The sequence below is a fragment of the Temnothorax curvispinosus genome, unplaced genomic scaffold, assembly GCF_003070985.1.
Source record: "Temnothorax curvispinosus isolate PA1 unplaced genomic scaffold, ASM307098v1 QBEX01017148.1, whole genome shotgun sequence".
In the NCBI taxonomy this organism is placed as follows: Eukaryota; Metazoa; Arthropoda; class Insecta; order Hymenoptera; family Formicidae; genus Temnothorax; species Temnothorax curvispinosus.
Window position 1 is genome coordinate 378,341 of NW_020226928.1, and position 18,735 is coordinate 397,075.

At 39.1% G+C, this 18,735-nt stretch overlaps 2 protein-coding genes across 8 annotated transcripts in view; both read right to left on the reverse strand.

Moving 5' to 3' along the window:
• Positions 1-18,735, reverse strand: part of LOC112467320 (glutamate receptor 1-like) — a 218,591-nt gene that overhangs the window by 35,506 nt on the left and 164,350 nt on the right. The gene's annotated exons all lie outside the window — the stretch shown is intronic.
• Positions 13,073-18,735, reverse strand: part of LOC112467321 (facilitated trehalose transporter Tret1-like) — an 11,128-nt gene continuing 5,465 nt past the window's right edge. For 2 of the 4 annotated variants that reach the window (XM_025035905.1, XM_025035906.1), the window contains exons 2-5: positions 17,685-17,782; positions 17,212-17,580; positions 16,079-16,881; positions 13,073-15,553 (exon numbers count right to left, since the gene is read on the reverse strand). In XM_025035905.1, coding sequence (XP_024891673.1) covers positions 15,404-15,553; positions 16,079-16,881; positions 17,212-17,580; positions 17,685-17,727 — 1,365 coding nt within the window. In that variant the 5' untranslated portion in view covers positions 17,728-17,782 and the 3' untranslated portion in view covers positions 13,073-15,403. Of the gene's footprint in view, positions 15,554-16,078; positions 16,882-17,211; positions 17,581-17,684; positions 18,103-18,735 lie in introns of all 4 variants that reach the window. The other 2 variants (XM_025035908.1, XM_025035904.1) reach the window with 2 other exon arrangements.

Consider the following 18,735-nt stretch of genomic DNA (forward strand, 5'->3'; position numbering starts at 1 on the left):
TATTTTATTACGTAATTTTTTTTCAGCGGAACTAAAAGAAGCCAGTTATTTTATAAGAGGTTTAATAAATGATTTTATAAATAAGGTTTAATTGAATTTATCGCAAAGCTAAAGGAACCTTTGCAACTATTTTATTTTATTTTATTTTTTACGTTTTACACAGTGTTCATTTTTATTCTGAATATTCAACACAATATGTAGACAAATAATTTTAATTAAAAATTTAATTCCAATATTTTTAGACACAATTGTGGGCAAATAATTTTAATTCAAAATTTAATTCAAATATTTTTAGACACTCACGCACACAATATGTAGACAATTTTAAAAATTATTTGCTTAATAAAGGAGTTGTCGTTATATATCCAATTAATTACGTCGCTTGCTCGCGCGGCGACGAGCAAAACGTAACAATTTGCTCGTCAACGTGACAGGAATTACCGATGTACAAGTGTCGACGGTGTGCCGACTAATTTCTAACACGTACACGCGCTCCGTCTTCATTTTTCGTTGTAACTGCGGCAGCGACTCCGAAGGATGCGACTTGTGATAGTCGTAATAGAGCTCGACGTTGATATCTTCGTCGCATTAGTTTTATGCTTTCCGAGCGGCGGCCATGTGAATATCGCGCATTGTTGAAAAATTAATATGATTTCAGAAAATATGTAAATTAAATGCTCATCGGGCTTAATATAACGTACATTTGCGATATTATATTCTGTGTTAACATGATGCCATATGCTTTATTACGGTCTCTTTGTATGGTATTTAAAACTAAAAAGCGGCACGTATATCTTCCGTCATGATATTAAATTTTGTTTTCAATTAAATATAAAATGGTCTTAATTTGTCGCGCAGAATGTTAGATTGAACTTTTGAAAGCTGGATAAAAATGTTTATACTGATTTCGGAAAATCCACGCGCGTGTATTGCGGAGGGGGCTTAATCCGTTCACCCGTTTACCGCAGTAATAACTGGGCTACGTCGGAATATTTTGCCCGTGTCGACGTGCCTGTTTTTTAGTTAATTTAATTTATTTACTACGCAGAAAATGAAACAAACGTAAAATATCCGTTATATATCTCTGTGATTAAATTCGTATAGTTTAAACCGAGTGCTTTGGATTAGCTCGGTAAAGTGGTCTTACCCCGAAATCCGGTTGTATTCCAGTTGATAATTTATGTAAGCTGAAACCTCGCCCTTAGTTGCCAGCTCGAACATATGCCCAGGACTGTTTTCATGAAGTAAATAATGAAACATTCCTTACATAAACAAGCTGTAAGAACGAAACAGACCCAAAACACGCGGATTGCGCTCTCTATCAAGATCATATTCTCGTAATACACTCACAAGCTGTAATTCTATGTTTATGTAATATGTCGTATATCATGAAATGCAGACTACTGAGTGCGTTTGAGAATTTATTTCAGAATAATATTTACCTATAAAATACCTGATACTACTTGTCACTGTGTGATATTTTAACTAGAAAAATGTACAACAATAATAACGTTGTTCTTTGATGTCGCGTTATAAATTAAATTAATGCCTCAAAGTTATTTTTGAGTTATCATTAACTGTTGTCAGTTATAAATACAGAAAACGAAAATTTCCCATTTTCATATTATATCTCGGACGCATATCCGAGTGTATTTGTCCGAGAATATTTCAACTTTGTTTGGATTAGTAGTTAATGTGCCGCGAATGAATTATGCTCCAACATAATACAATTATAAGTAATTATTTGAGTTACTCACAGATACACATGTTCTATTTAGTATTATTTAGGACTCATTGGACTCTAATAGAACTCGCTCTTTTTTCTCAATGCTTTTCTTTGAAGAAAAAAACAAAACTTGAAAAAAAAAAATGAATTTTTTTGACGGATGAAAAGCGCATTATTGAAAGTTTATTTGCCTGCATCAACATATTATTTACTGTTTGACACATCAAATTATGCATTTAAAGAATCGACGTGAAAAATAATGTAGTATTTTGAATAATATATTTGATATTATTATGTATAGTACAGCAGAGATTGATAATCGCATCGACAGTCGCACGTCGTAACTCGCTCGCTGTTCGGACTCGACTCTCTCTAAAGCTATGCTCGCCGCCGCATGCTCCGCTCGCGGTCATATAAACAAAAGATAACATCGCTCTTCGATATTCTTACTTCGGATACTACAATAATGCAAAATATAAAATCTTGATAGTGTTTTACTTTTTCAAAAAGATTCTGGCATTATAAAAAATTGTAAATATCATTTATTGTTATTCATAATGTTCCTTTTTAATAAACTATACATTTTTATAGTCCTTCTTATTAGTCCTTCTTATGTCAACTCTTTATTTGCCAACAGAGAAAAACGGTTATAGCACGGTGCAGTACAGAGAAGATTATTTTAAGCGAAGTTACACACCGTTCTGCGGACGGGCTATTAGACTACAAACCGCGAGTGAAGGTGGTCGAACCCTCTCGAATGCCGTGTCTTGCCGGCAGTGGTCACCGATGGGAGATGTTTATGTCCATTTGAATTCCAATTAATGGCACGTCGAGGACACTTTGGAACGCGTGACATATCGCGGCGCATTGTTCCGCCGCCGGACGGAAATGGTGACCGGAGTCGGGCCGTTTAAAGGGCTCGTAGGATCGATCGCTCTCTCTCTCGCGGACCTCCCTTCAAAATAGAATCCCGCGGGAGCTTTTTCATTATCTCGTATTTCCACAAAGCCCCGCGGCTAAAAGAAGCGACGTCGCGTCGGTATTTTATAGGAAGCCGCTCTCCGACCCTCACCCTCTCTGCTCTTCCTATCACAAACGCGATACGCTGATAGTCTATTTTATGGCGTATCCGGCAACGGAAGAACAAATTTTTCAAAATACGTGACGTTTGACGACAATCCGATCGTTCTTGAAAATCTTGCTCGACACAAATTGGCACTACTCTCAAAGGCAATATCTTACCTATTACAAAGATACTTACCTCCCTGAACATTATTTTTATTTTATTTTTATACGTTTTATCTTAGCATTATTTTATTATTTCAGTTAGTAGAACGACGACGACAATTTAACTCATTTTTCCAATCTAATTACTTAAAAAATATAAATAATATTGTATGTATCAATATCAGAGAGTATTTTAATATGTGTATTATACATACATAGGAGAAACAAAATTTCTCTTAATTTCTCTCATTATTACATGATACAATATTATCACTCGAAAAGTTTGGTATATTTTTTTGGTACGCAGAAAATGTAGAAAACAAGATTGTTCAAAACTGACAATGAGTTAAATTAACACGCTTCTTCATATCGCTTCTTCAACAGAAACATTGTTTCCTCTGGACGAGAGAGAGAGAGAGAGTATGTACGGTGGAGATCATGACAATGTTAAGCGCGAATCATAAATGAAAGTCATCTCTGAATTTTCACTCGCGGACAGCGCCGGGGGATGGTAAAAAACACCGGAAGTCGCAGATATTACGTACGTGTTCCACTGGTCGCGAGTTTGTCCACGCCGAGGGAGAGCCGTGGAGGAAATGTGGAATTTTCGTTAGTCGGCACCCCGGTCACGTGCGCGGTGCAAATTGAAATTCTTGTTTCGCCCGGCGGCATTTATCATGACCGTTCTGCGGCTGATCATTGGATCTTATTTCGATCGGTTTATATTGATCTTTAGCGCGACACACACACACACACACACACACACGCGCGGCTTTTTATTGGTTGTGGCGCTCAAATGCCGGGTAGACGGATATTATCGAGAAGCTGAGACGGATATCGTCTCGATTGCGCGCACCGAGCACACACACATACACACCAATTATTCATCGGTGAAATTCACCGGCTTGTTTTTTGCGCAATTGGATTGTAAATAATGCGCGCGGCGCGGTAGTACGTCTAATGGCATCGTGATAAAACATTACAAATGAATATTGATAACGGCGCCTGTTTGTGTTTGACTGCAATTTATAATGGAACACGCGGCATTATTTACGAATGATAACAAAACAACCTCGCGGCGCAAGTGAACCATATCCTAATTACAATATTCTTTCCTCAGGCGTACGAATACCCCGTATGAAAAAAAAAGATGAATACATTTTTCCTGATGACGCTTGGGTGAGGTATTCCTCCGTGAAATCCATATATATCACGATATTACACGCCGTAATATTAGCTTACTTTACGTATCGGTTTGAAAAAAAGCAATTTAATCCACCGGTAATGGCGCGACTCGCTGTCCGCGAACGGGCGTAATGCACAGGGAGCATAAAAAGAAACGCGAAAGAGAAAACGGACGATTAGAATACATGTGTGCGCGGGCGGAATAGCGCGAAATTAGAGGTACCGCGATAGCGCTTTGAATTTTGCAATCTCCGGCTTTTGCGAACGCGCGCTGGCGAGTTTCGTGAAATAACGCGGCCGATATGAAATACAAAATACCGGCGAAATTACCGGGCCACACTCTCTCTCTCTCTCTCTCTCTTTCTCTCTCTTTCCCCCCCCCCCCCCCGGGGCTTTTTCCCGCCAGTGTTTGCCGTGAAAAAGCATGGCGGGAGACGCGTAATGCTCATCGAATACCGTATCGAGAGATTTGTCACACAATAAATACTTCCGAGATTATGTGCCACGTGAAACGCACTGCGTTTCTCTATATCTATACCCTTTGTTCATTCACTCGCTCTCCCTCGTATTACAAAAAAAGGGAAGAAAAAAATACGTAGCTCGCAAAAAGGCTAGTGGGTTGCTCACAACAGCACGGCGCACAAAAGCGCTAATGAGCGGTGCAAGTTGCATTTACGTCGATTCGACGCAAAAAATGCGTCGAAAATCCATGACAATCGATTCACGATTCCATTGAATCGGAACTGCATTTCTTTTACTTTTGAGAAATATCTCGTACACATCATGGCCAGAATCTTTTCACATAAGTCAACGTCAGCGCATGTATCTTTCAATTTTTACATACTGTAAGAAAATAGCCTTACCAGCCAATTCAATTCGCATAACGTGATTTGCGGAATTTTATATTAATAGAAGGTAAAATAAACTTTATACAAGTTAAAATGTATATAGAAATAAATATATCGTAATATATAACAAAACTTAATATTTTAATATTTATTTTAATATTTATTTTGATTGTTTATTTTGTTAGCGAGCATTTTGCGAGCAAATATCGATGATATTGAATTTATATTACTGATTTCGCGTTTATATGCAAATATCTCAGACTGAGCCTTTGGCGTTTAGTCAAATGACGCATAGCGTGTCCGCCAGTTCATAAATTTTCGTATAATTCCATGACATATCATTTATCAGTTTCCAAGTCGAAGTCGAACAGCGAAGTCGAATTTACCGTTGAAGTCACGCCGCTTTCTGACACGCGATTAATCCATCGAACGTACCCCATTTGTATGCCCGAGCGAAAATGGGTTCGCCGAGAGTGATAAAAACGGCGCGGAATTACTCCTCGCGGCGAAATTACTCGCGTGGAATTCGCAGTATCTGCTTAATGGTTTCATGCAAAAATGCGCCTCGGCGACGGGGAGTTCGCACCTGGAATCCCCCTTTGCATTTCATGAGATCAGAGCGATCACATCTGTTTACCGTTTTATGAGATTATTTCGGAAAATACTTTGCGAGAGATCGATCGCGCTAAAGTCGCTCGACAGCTTGACAGCGTGAAAGTCGATGAATATTTCCGGTCAAGCCCGGGCAAGCGGGCAAGCACACGCGCTACAAAACCATGCGTAAACTTATTGTCGGATCGTACTATTTGGCAGTATATGGCGTAAAGCCCGAGATGAAATTTCATCGTGTATCACGTAGGAAGGGTGAGGCCGGAGAGGAGAGCGCTAGCTGGCCAGACGGCGATCGATCGTACCTCGTGGAGATGGAGAGTGGACCGTAGGACGAGTAATACGACGAGTTATTAAATTGCCAGGGTCATTAACCTAAATGTCATAACCATATTGTATCGCGCGAGCAACGAAACAGAAAAGCCGGGAAAGAACTAGCACTTAATCAAACACATCCCGTTTGTTATACCATAATTGTAACTGTAGCTTTTTTAGCCGCCTAGACCTCGATATTCTCGGCGTAGCATTATACGCTCATATAAGTCAAAATAATTGTGAGTCTTTTGCATCGATATTACCTACTGCTATATTACATTTTCATTTAAGTCACATCTCAAACTCCGTGAATATTTTTACAGATGATTTTAATTTAACATCGTTACCGTGATTTGATCCTCTGTAAACAAATGTAACGTTAGAACGGAGGAGGTATTAACCCTCCGTCTGTACACGTCTTCTTTTTTGCACCCTTGAAGTGTATACGTGGGTTGACGCCATTTTTCCTTACTTTAAAGTATTTTAAAAAATCTGAAAAAAATTTACAAAACGTCTGTCTACATTGTAGTTGACGATTTTACAGTCATTTCGATAAACATCGTTTATTTAATATTTTCTGGCTCGCAAGTTTTACAGTTACGAGCAGATATCATTTTGGCCCTGTATACAGACGGAGGGTTAAAATTATTCAAAAGCAACATTGTAATAGAGGCGAAAGCATTGCCGCTAACAACAGGTAGATTGTGGAATTTTACTTGGCTAAACTAATAAAAACGCGAAAATATTATAATGACTTTCATCAGAAAGAGACTCATTCTGTTAGAATGAGTCTCGCGAAACTTTTTAACGGCGTTTTAAAAATGCGATGCGCGTGTTTACCGTCTATGACATCTCGCGTAATGTAATGAAGAGAGGCATTTTGAAACACGTCTCCGACAAACACGGATCGGGTACGTTGCCAGCAAAGGATTATCTTAATACCGTTCCTTAATGCTGTTCTTTGTTCTCTCTCCTACGGTATCTCTTTAATTTCTTTCTCGCAGTATTTATAAAATATCTCGAAAAAATTCGCAGTATTTTAAATGCTAACATTGCTGTATTATAAATTATTACGTTTCCTATTGCGTCTTATTGTTTAATTATCGTTTCATACAATTCGTTATTTGTTATAGATGATTATTATTTATAATTGAGTCGATTTTGACCGCGTTAAAACGACCGGACCTGTTGCCTTTGTTTCTATTGCTCCGCTTTTACTTTTCACCAGCGCGTATTACGTTCCTTCATCGATAAGATCGCGACTTTTGGTCTTACGGCCGTCTGATGATGACAGACCATTACCCTCGCCCGACCGGGCAGCTAAGGCCAGAATCGATCGTCGCGACGTCAGCAGTCGATCACGGGAGGAAATCCAAATCTCCGTGCCTCTGCAATTCGATGACACTTCGTCGATTGGTTCTCTTGGTGAGATTCGTTGTGATTCTCTCGAGAATGTCCCCCATCGAATCGTCGTCGTAAATGACTCCGGCGCATTATTATATTATCCTCAATCGTCGGCGCGCCGCGCTCGCCGCTCGCTCCGTTCCCCCTTTTACTTTCTATATACCGTGAAGATTGTCTCAAAGGAACTCCACGTAAGGTAAATATAATTTTCCTTCGCGGCCCTCTATTTTTCCGTCCCTTTTCTCTCCCGGGCGGCCGGCACTTATACCTCGAGCCTCGAGCCAACCCCTCGCCGACGGCCTCTCGCGTTCTCGGGAAGGATGATTGCGATGAGCAGCCAAGCGGACGAAGTCAGACTCGAGCGATTTAACATTGTTTTAACATCGATACGATACCCGTGGCCGCAGGAATCCGCTTACCCGCTGGCACTGTAAACCGTATCAATTCAATTTCATGCGAACTCTTTCGAGAACACTTCGTTCGCCGCCCCAGTACTCCCGGACGTTTATCTTAGCCGTAGACGTCGCTACCCGCGTTCTTCCATTTCGAGACCCCGACTCGTGCTCGTACTAATGTAATACAAGTAGTATGATTGTGTTGTAATTGCAAAATTTATTCACGTGTTCCTCTCGTACCTTCAATTCTCGATTAAATTTGATCACAAATGATTGCACTTTCAACAAAATGTGTTAATAAACGTATCTAAATATTATAATAAAAGTAGCATATTAAATATTAGCGCATTTGTAAAAAAAAAAAAAAAATGAACAGACTCAATCTCCGGCATGAACAAAAAGGCCACATTGCTCAAATATTAAACACGCAATGAGTGTACATACATAAAGCGTGCAAATTCCAAATCTATATAACGAAGAAATATATTCGATTAAATTCACAGTATACACGTATTATAATAGAACGCGAATGGCTTTGATTTAATACTTTTATCAAATCCGCCACGCACCGATGCATACCGGTCTTTGGTGTCAGGCTGCGTCCGCAGTTTCTCTTCTTATTAACACGTGAGCGCTTTGATTTATACGCCGCCGAGCAGTCAGGTGGACGGTGTCCACGCTCGATCGATTTTAACGTCGTTTCGCCGACGACGGTGCCGGCGCGCTGATCACCGCCACCGGGGGGGATAAATCCGACGACGCTCGAAGGGACGGACGGCAGCGGGGCCTTTTTTAGTCGCGCGCTTTACGGCGCGAGCCAAAGGGCCGTGATGAAGGGCTTCCCCGTTTCCCCGGGAGAGACCGTTTGATCTGCTACAACGGATAATTCGCCCGCCGACGCGTTTCACGTCGACACGCGAGGCGCGAGGCGTGCGTGCCTCGCCTGCTTTGTCGCCGCCGCATGAGCGGCCCTTTTTACACGCCCGCCTCGTCGGCGTTCGCCGAGCCGCGCCGCGCCGGACGATTCACGTTTCGCGACGCGAAAGCGAACGAAAGCGGGAATACAAAGGACAGAACCGGGCGCGTGAATGGAAGAATGCGACGAAAAACGGGTGAATTTAACCCTACCGCGCGGCAGGATTAAAACGACTTCCCCTCTTCCTCGTTCGCGCGCACTCGGCTGCCACTTCCGTTGAATTAACCAGTCGAAATCTGCGCATTGTGAGGATTCTAAAGTTTCTATCGTCCGTTCCTGCTTAACTTTTTGACAAACGTGCAAGGACGACCTAGATTCTGTGCCTAGATTTGAAAAGAACGTCTCCCTTCTTTTCGCGACTAATTATATTTGTTGAATTAATACGTAACGCATCTACTGTATATCTTGGTAGATTTTTCATTCTTTCCATTCATTTTTGATTACCTTTATCACGCACGCTATAGATAATTTCATTGCTAAAGATTACAAAATTGCGCGTGGAAACTTCCTACACACTGTTGGAAAATTTGTATTAAATATAACATAAATCACATGTCCCAAACGGTCCACTCAAATTTTTGTGTTAATTTAACATAATACCTATGAATGTGTTAAATGGTAACATCGATACTGTGTTAAAATATTTCAATAGAAAGGGAATGTAATTCTAATCGTAATTTGAGGTCAATTATGTGTCTAATTAACATAACTTTTATGTTGAAGTTAAGATTGTAAGATAAAATCAACACTCTTTTTCTGTAAATTTTAACACATTTAAAATAAATACATTCAAATTGTGTTACTTTAACGTATTTTTAAAATTATTTTAATAATTTTACATTTTAAATTTGTTAAGTTAAATTAACATAGCAGGCATATGTTAAATCTACATATGTATGTGTTGATTATTTTACACAATAATTTTAACAAGGACTTTTTTTAACAAAACTACAAAAATGTTCCAACAGTGTATATTCTGAATAAATTTTTGTAGTTTTGTTAAAAAAGGTCCTTGTTAAAATTTTTGTGTAAAATAATCAACACATTCATGCGTGTAGATTTAACATATGCTTCATATTCATTCTTTTCGTTCGTTTTCGATTACCTTTATCAAGCACGCTATCACTATAGATAATTTCATTGTTAACGATTACAAAATTGCGCGCGGAAACCTCCTAATCCTGATCAAGTTAACAAGCGTTGAACGAACGCGAACGAACAATTTGCTTCAATGAGTACGAACGGTGGCTGGCGGAAGTAAGTTGTTTATTCATGTGTGTTTGCGCTCGCTCGCTCGATCTGGATCCACCTTCGGACGGAACACACACGCTCGTATAATACACGATATCCATATGCTTCCGCCGAAATACGCAAGAAGCGTAATTCGTCCGGCGCGCCTTGTTAAGCCACTTCGCCACCGCGACAAAGTTACGTCGTTTTGCGAAACGTACCTACATATACCCGTATAAGCTTGCAGGACACATTCGACGATAATGAAGAGCGATCGCGGCGATGTATCAACCGCGATTACGGTCTTATATCCGACGCACGAAAACGGATGAGACAAGGTGATCCACTTATTTCGCAAGTAGGCGCGAGGATGAGTGAAATCACACGTCACGTTGTCTCTTAACGTCAAATTTCTTTCCGTCCGATTATCTCGCTTAAGTTATTATATACTCATATAGAGAAATGGAAAGTTATGACTCGTATAAAGAGATAGAAGACCAACTTTTGTCGTCCGTAATAGTAAGAAATCGATTAGCGGAGTGAGGAAATATTGAAGAAAATTTTATGCCATTTTTATAAGACAACAATTCCGTTACGATACAATGCATTAAAATTGTAATGCAAATATTTTCAGTTTCAATATTCTCTTAAATTTTAGCTATTCTTTTTATATTTTATTCATGTCGATTTCTCAAAATCAACTGGATTTATTAATATAAAGTTTACTAAGATTTCTGCAAAAGTCGTCAAGTTGTTTTAAACGCTTTCAGTGTACATAAAATTTATGTTCGGTGTGCATAATATTATAATGTATAAATATATAAATTCTCTACTATGATCCATTAAAAGTGATTCACCGCAATTATTGTATTTTGATAAACGATGTTTTGTATACTGCAATGACGTAGCTATACAAGTTATACACTGAGAAAAAAATATTTTAATCAAAAAAATATTTATTAGGTGGCTCTCTCCTAATAGCATTATTTACTTACTTTTTACACATATTTATTTAGAATTAGATATTTTTATTTAATTGAAATAAAAATATCTAATTCTAAATAAATATGTGTAAAAAATAAGTAAATATGCTATTAGGAGCCACCTAATAAATATTTTTTGGGATTTTTTCTCAGTGAATAATAGTCATATTATTGCAAAAAGCCCGAATAATCGTCTAAATGCAATCGTTTCACGGTCAAAGCGTTCGGATGAATCATGTTAAAGATTATTGTGCAAAATTATAATAATAAATGCTGGATCAACGGAATAGATAAAGGTAATAATTCGTTTTTGTATTATGTGCGTTTGCTTTCGTTGTGCAATATGCATTAGATCACCGAATAATTATGTAACTTACACGCATATGAGATTAAAAATTATTCAACATTGTAATAGATATTGCGCGTATACCAAAATAATTATAGTATTACATAAGACACGTAATCATTGTGTTCAGTCTACTTAGCCTAGCGTGAAGTAGCAACTGCTCAATCCTCGTTTCTCATTTACCAGTTATTTTATGCAGCAAAAAATGATATCAGTTTTACATAAAAATTTACGGTAATACCTCGCATATTTGCAATTTGTAAGGGAAAAAATCGGCAACAAAGTAATTAAATTTTTTTTTTTTTTTTTTTTAATGAAAACTGCAGCATTATCTAATTAATTTTTCATGTCGTACTGAAATTATAATAATGTTTCCTGGGATATGATACATGAAGCATTTTGTGCTCGATGTCGTTACATAATTATACGCTATTTATACGAGGATTAATAATGAACGATTTTAATAAAACAAGAAATTCTAAATCGATTTTAAATGTAACGCAGTGTCGTGAGGAGATATTAATATCGTGCAATATTTTGTGTCTTGTTGGAAAATATTTTTACGTGATATACAGCTCGCGGAATAACCTTTTCACAAGCGCACACTTATGCACACAAGTCGCGTACGCAGCTGCAATTTAATAATAATACTCCCCTGAAAAAGCATATAATTTTTCAGTTTCGCGGAGCAGTGCCATTAGCAAAAACGTTTTGCCACATGCCAAAGTATGTATTTTCTCTAACGTGTTCTTTTCCGAGGAATTCCATTTTACCTCCTCTTCGCTCAATGCCTCGTTCATGTTCTTTTTTCTCGTCTCTCTTTTTTCGCTTTTTTTTTTTTTTTTTACTTTATTTTAAACGCGAACTTTTCCTCCAGCGTGCGTTTTTTTCAAAACAGAGCTCGAACGAGGAGCAAGAGTCGCACGCGAAAACTTAAAATCTAATTTGCGATAGCGTGAAAAACAATCACGCGACTGAACTGACTGGACGCACGGTGAGCGTAAAACCGGAAAGAATCGCCCTCGGCACGCGCGCGTCTTCGTTCTGTTAATTGCCGTCAACCTGTTTCTGACTATACGATTTGCAAGGTCACGGGAGTAGCTTCTTCCGCACCTGCCTGCCGGACGGCCGTGAAAAAAATTCGCGCGGCGCGCGTTTACTCGGTATACAGAATACAGACACACACAACAACGCGCGCGCGGCGTTATCGATTGGCGAAGATCGTCGTCGCGCGCGACGGCCAAAGCGGTCGCCATTACCGGGATTGCGGGCGTCGCATTAGGTAAGATCCAGCCTGTACACATTCTCATTCGGATAATGCACCGCTAAGTGGATGCCCCGTATGTGTTGCGACTCGTGGCCTATCAATCTTGATCTCGGGTTATACGAGGGGCCGTACCCGCGATACAACGCACACTATCGAAGGATCTCTCTGCTTTCTCTCTCTCTCTCTCTCTCTCTCTCTCTCCCTCTCCCTCTCCCTCTCTCTTCCTCTACATATATATGTACATACATATATATGTGTAGATATACATACCTGCCAGTAATATATGTGCGTGTGGAACGGAGCACTGATACACACGCGTGCCACTAATGCACACACTTGAGCTGAACGTACACCCTAACAGGGCAAGGTACCGGTAGGGATATATCAGTAGATATGTACGTAGAACAGCCCAACAGGGTCAAGTCATACTGATGGCTCATAAGATCAGGGTATATGGAATGTACGAGGTCAATGGACAACATTTGCACCCACAGCTTCGCTCAATCTCTCATCCTTATTATGCTTATTACGATTACATGCTAATTTGCAATCATACACACGTTCAAAATACAAAGTATACATTTTATTTCTTTCTTTTCTGTTGTTCTGTAACACTTCTACACTTTTACACATCTGTAGAGGTGATTTAAGTGACGGTCCAATTGACAATAAGTCTTCGTGCTAAACAACGCATATTGCATATTAGAGACTATTGACCAAATTATTGACAGAAAAAAAAACAATGGATAGAAAAATTATAGAAATTTTATTTTACTGACTACTTCATTATATAAAATTATGATTACTATAAGATGTATGTAAAAAATAACAGCTATTATAGATAAGATAATAGTCATAAAATAATTTTTACTCTATTACATGTTTGTTTTACCTTTCTACATCCGACTTATATATAGTTTCGGCGTTACGAATCAGTGTTATCAACAGTATCAATGAGTACTTTTATCCTTCCACGCACGGATACATGAGATAGTATTACTCTCGCATTGAAATATTAAATCTAATCATGCTCAAATCCGCATTTGTGTACTCAGAACCCACATGTTCTGACTAATACATCACGCGAGAGGGTATCGGCGGATAAACAGTTATATGTGCATATAGGCAAATGCATTTCCGCGTAATTGTAAATATACATACGTATGAGCGCGATACACATGTACGGATGTTCCGTTCGAGAGGAACGCTAACACGCAAGACATGCCCTGTCCAACGTACCACGTCCTACCAATGTTCCGTCATATACCGACGGCTGACGAGCCATCAGCGTAGTCAAGATGGTCAATCATATGAGGGGAGATCACTCGGCAGTTTACGACGACGAGAGGACCGATCTTAGAGAATGTTGCATTTTTTATCGAGCGCGAGTACTCGAGGGCGGGTTTCTGTATAAAGATAGTCTGGCCGAAAAATTTATAAGCCACTTCATCGTTAGCCACTAAAAATTTCCTCAATCTTTTATGCGAATAAAACGAGCAGTTTAGCGAAATACTTCATACGCGTAAAGTTATATTCTATAAGAGTTTGAATAATATTTTTTTATATAATAATAATATCTGCATAGACATCGAAATAATTATACGCCAATATTCACAATTATACAGTCGTAATCAAATCAAATAGAGAGTGTTCATATTAAATGATGGAGTTATTTTTCTATTTATGCGGTGACACAAATATCAAGATAATATAGGAACCACGCAACGGGATGTATTTACCAATATTTAAGGTAGTAGACTTTAAGATAGGATTAAGGAGGCCAGCGAATTCACGTTGCAAATGCGTTTTTAATGAGAACTTAACTTGTCCGATCGAACATACGAATCTCGTCGTATACGATATCGCTACTAAACGATTCTCTTTGCGGAGTTGGAGCTTTACGATCAAACAAGACCAATGATTTTCCCCCGCGTCGTTTCTCCCTAGTGCTTTCACCGGCTCCAAATGCGATTTAACACCATTATCGATGTTATACAATTTTGAAACTTTATGTAAAGCACATAGAACAAATGATTAAATGGAAAAAAGTTCTTTGACATAAAAATACAATAAAAGAGAAAGACTAATTGGATTCTAAATATGATTTAAATATGCAAATATTTATAATAATTGTAAATATCGTTGAAAACATATATGAACATTAAATGTTTCGAATTTTATTCAATTGCTCGAGAAAGTCAAATTAAATTTAATAGTAATATATCAACGAAATATGTATGCCAGTGCGTCAACTGAAATTCGCAGAAACGGTAAAAGCATTTATACTTAATTTTTATTATTTTATACATGCTAATTTTATTACGGAAATATTTAATTTTTCTCCGTTATCTTTGTGCTCTTACAATATTATCTAGAATTAAACAAATATACTTATATATATAAGTTGCGCAATAAGTTGTCTTCATAAAAAAATATAAGAATATAAATCAACACATTGATGAAAATCTTGAGCAAAGTTATTGAAATTTTCTCTCATTTGAATTATTTCACAGCTCACTATTTTTATAAATTTTATTTTTGAAATAGCATTTGCTATCTGTTTTCTACATCAAGATTTTTCTACATAAATGTATACATGTGTGTACCATCACAATATTGGCTAATTATTCATTTGTATATAGACCTAAATTATTATAATGATAGTACATATTAAAAAAATGTAAACTGGACTATCATTATAATTTAACAGAAACATTATCTTTCTAATATTTTTATAATCTGAATATAATCTCTGAATGTTGATATTGATAAAATTGAGTCAAGTCTTATTTCGCGTGTTAGATATGCGTTGTAAAAGTGGACTTAAGTGGATCTTTGGATTATTCATAATGCCACGCCTGTTTTTTTTTTATATAGTTGTCTATATATACGTCACTCTTTGTCTCGCAATTCCAATTGTATCTCTTCTAAGGTTTTGCCTTCGGTTTCGGGCACAAATAGGTAAATTAATACCCATATAAGAAACGTTATCGCGGTGAACGTCCATAATGGTGCGAACGTGCCGTATAACTCTTGCACGACCTACAAACACAGTACAAATGATTTCTACTATTATATAATTTCACTACATAATATTAAGTAATAGAAAGAAAGTCATATAAGTTTGAAAAAATTATTTCTCGTTACACTTTAAACGTGTAATGAGCCATTCTATTTATTAGATGGATATAATATACGCATTTATAGCGAGAAAGCTTTTTAAATAGCCGGTATGTTATTAAAATTGCAAATCTAGTTTTAGAAAAAATTCCTTATGCAGATCTTTTTAATAGGCAATAAGATATTGATCGTTTAATAAAATGATGTAATTTGCATATTTATATAGGTAATGTAATGTTTCTTAACATTATTAGAGGTAAAGACTCCTTTTTGGCCGTCAGGACTATTAAACCGATGTTATATCATACCGTGCTCTGTATAATACTATTACGAAGCAAAGAATCCTTTTTGGTTAAACCTCTTAACTGATCGTTGCTGTCGATAACCCGCTTACCGCGGCTCTCGTTCGCGAAAACAAAATCGATTCTTACAGAGACGTCAACGTACCTGATAGAACTTCACAATGGCGGTGGTGCTTATAGCGTAGTAGAGAGCATTGAGCACCGCGGCGGGTACTCTGACCTCGACGCCGAAGATCTCGCCGATGTATGCCAGCGGTATCGGATTAAGGCCGAGTCCGAAGCCGAGCACGTAAATCACCACGAAGACCGTGGGCACCCACTTGAATCGAGAGACGTCGTAGCCGCCGGACTGCAGCTCGAAGAAAATGGCTATCGTCGCCAGCGATACCACGCAAATCGGCGCGGCGATCAGCAGCAGGAGTCTCTTGCCGGTGAGACGCACCACCGACACGCAGACGCTACCAGCCAGAACAATGCCGACGCCGGTGATGATGATGCTGGCGTTGGTCGAGATCTCGAAGCCGGCCTCGTTGTATATGTACGACTGGTACGCGAGTATCGGCGCCGCGCCGGTCAATGTCAGCCCGCTTAACAGTATCAGAGCGATACGAAAGGCTCGCCTGTTATGCGCCTTGGTGATGATCTCCTTGAACATCTCTCGGAGAGTCAGCTTGCTGCACTTGTCCTCGGTCTCCACGATTCTTTTGATCTCTTCGAGCTCCTCGTCCACGTTCTCTTTACCCAGGGCCCACTGAAGGGTCTTCTCCGCGGGTCCGAGTCTATTCTTCCGCGTGAGAAACACCGAGCTCTCGGGTAACCACATGAAGGTCAGCAGGAAGAACACCGGCGCGCACAAGCTTATCATCGCCATCGCGAATCGACTGATCCACAGACCGATTGCGTAGATGAGCAGCATCCCGATGTTGAGTAGTACAGCCATTAAAGTACCTGAAGGCCTTGCCTTATTCAGTGATGAAACATTTAAAAATACTAACTAATCGCGAACAACGTCATTCAAGTGCATTTTAACAACGATTGCGAAATATATGATCGTTATTGTTAAACGTAAAACCACATAGGTTTGTAATCTTTTTAAAAAAATGCAAACTAAAGATGCCAGTTATCACCTAAGATCAACATATTTGATGTTAGTGAATAAATATCTAACATTTATATATATATATATATATATATATATATTTAAAACGATAAATATGTTATTGCAATTAGGCTAAGCACTGAACATTGATGACGCATCCAAAACAGCTGATACCACACCTAAAGGACCTCTGGTTCGCTTGCTGCTGATCTCGCCGAGATACATCGGCATTACAGCGTACGTTATTCCACATCCGATGCCCGCGAGTATCCGTCCAGCATATATGGCCGGTACAGACGTGGATAACCCGATGAAGATCCACGAGAGGATCTTCGGTCCTGTAGTGACTAGCAAGGTTCCCTTACGTCCGATATTGTCCATCAGTATGAATGGTACCAATGAGCCGATGCCAACTCCCACGTACATGAGATTCACGATCCAAACGATCTCGTCGCTCGTCACCTTTAAAGGATCCTTGTCGTTGAACTTCGATATGGTCGGCGTGCTCCATCCTTCGTGGAGGCCGCAATCGATGATTAAAATACTGCCTGGGAAGCGATTACACGTAAGAGTTTTTCCAGAGGTCATTCGCGAGTGATTAGGTCCAGGCGTCGCGTCGGCGTCGCACGTGCGATCCCAACTGAATACTTACATACGAATCCAATCAACGTTTGCCGCAATATCCCGCGGTCCATTGTGTCCAATGATGTTCCTCTGGCTCAGTTATTGTTTTTATTGAATTTGATCGCGCTATGGATTAAACGGAGTAGAAAGTAGTTGCTGCTTCGAAAATAGCCCGCGCACGAGGAATATATAATACGACTTAAATAACATCTCATGTGTTTACGAACGAGTACTTGTTCCTTCAGTTTCCAGTTGTCGATGTTATAAATATTTATTACATAAATATTATTGTCGCAAGCGATATCGTAGAAGATGATTCATACATAGATTTTATTTGCTCTTGAGATTTACTTGGCTTAAAAGAATTACTGTATAGAAACAGCCAAACAAAGTGATTAAAGGTTTACTTCATCCAGCTTGTGTATACTCCGGTTTGAGATTGAAAACTAAAACGGCACGAAGATGCAGGGGATTGAAAATACGAAATTCCATCTTTGCTAATTATCGCGATCGCGGGAACGTGCGCGCGGGGCTGATCCTTCTAATCTAGCGACACGGCCGACCTCCGAGCCAAACGGAGATAAAGCCAACAAGGGTACTAACTAGATTCCGCGCTACATATCTCCCGACCGAGGGTGCGATACGGTCACACGTGTAAACGGCTACGTCTGCACGCATGACCGCTGCCCGCCGCCGCGGTCGGAGAGCACTTGCTCCTGCTTTGTGGCACGCGATGCGATGCCTCCCGAAACGACAGTTTATGGCCGGCCGTACAATACACCTATTAAGTGACGGAGACCAAACCGGGTGCGTTCCTTAACATGAATTTATTGCCGTGAAATTCATACACACTTTGACGACTCGCTGTCCAAAACAGAATATCCGTCTGACAATGAGTGGATGCACGTCAACGTATAACTGGTTAAGAAAGACTAGTTAGCTCGACTATTAGTTGTGAAAAGAAATCCAATTCCTACAAAATTTACCATCAGCGATTATTACCGGCTTTGATTGATAATTGTTTATTTTAATTTATACACGGTGGCGCACATAAAATCGGCCGCAAACGCAAAATACAG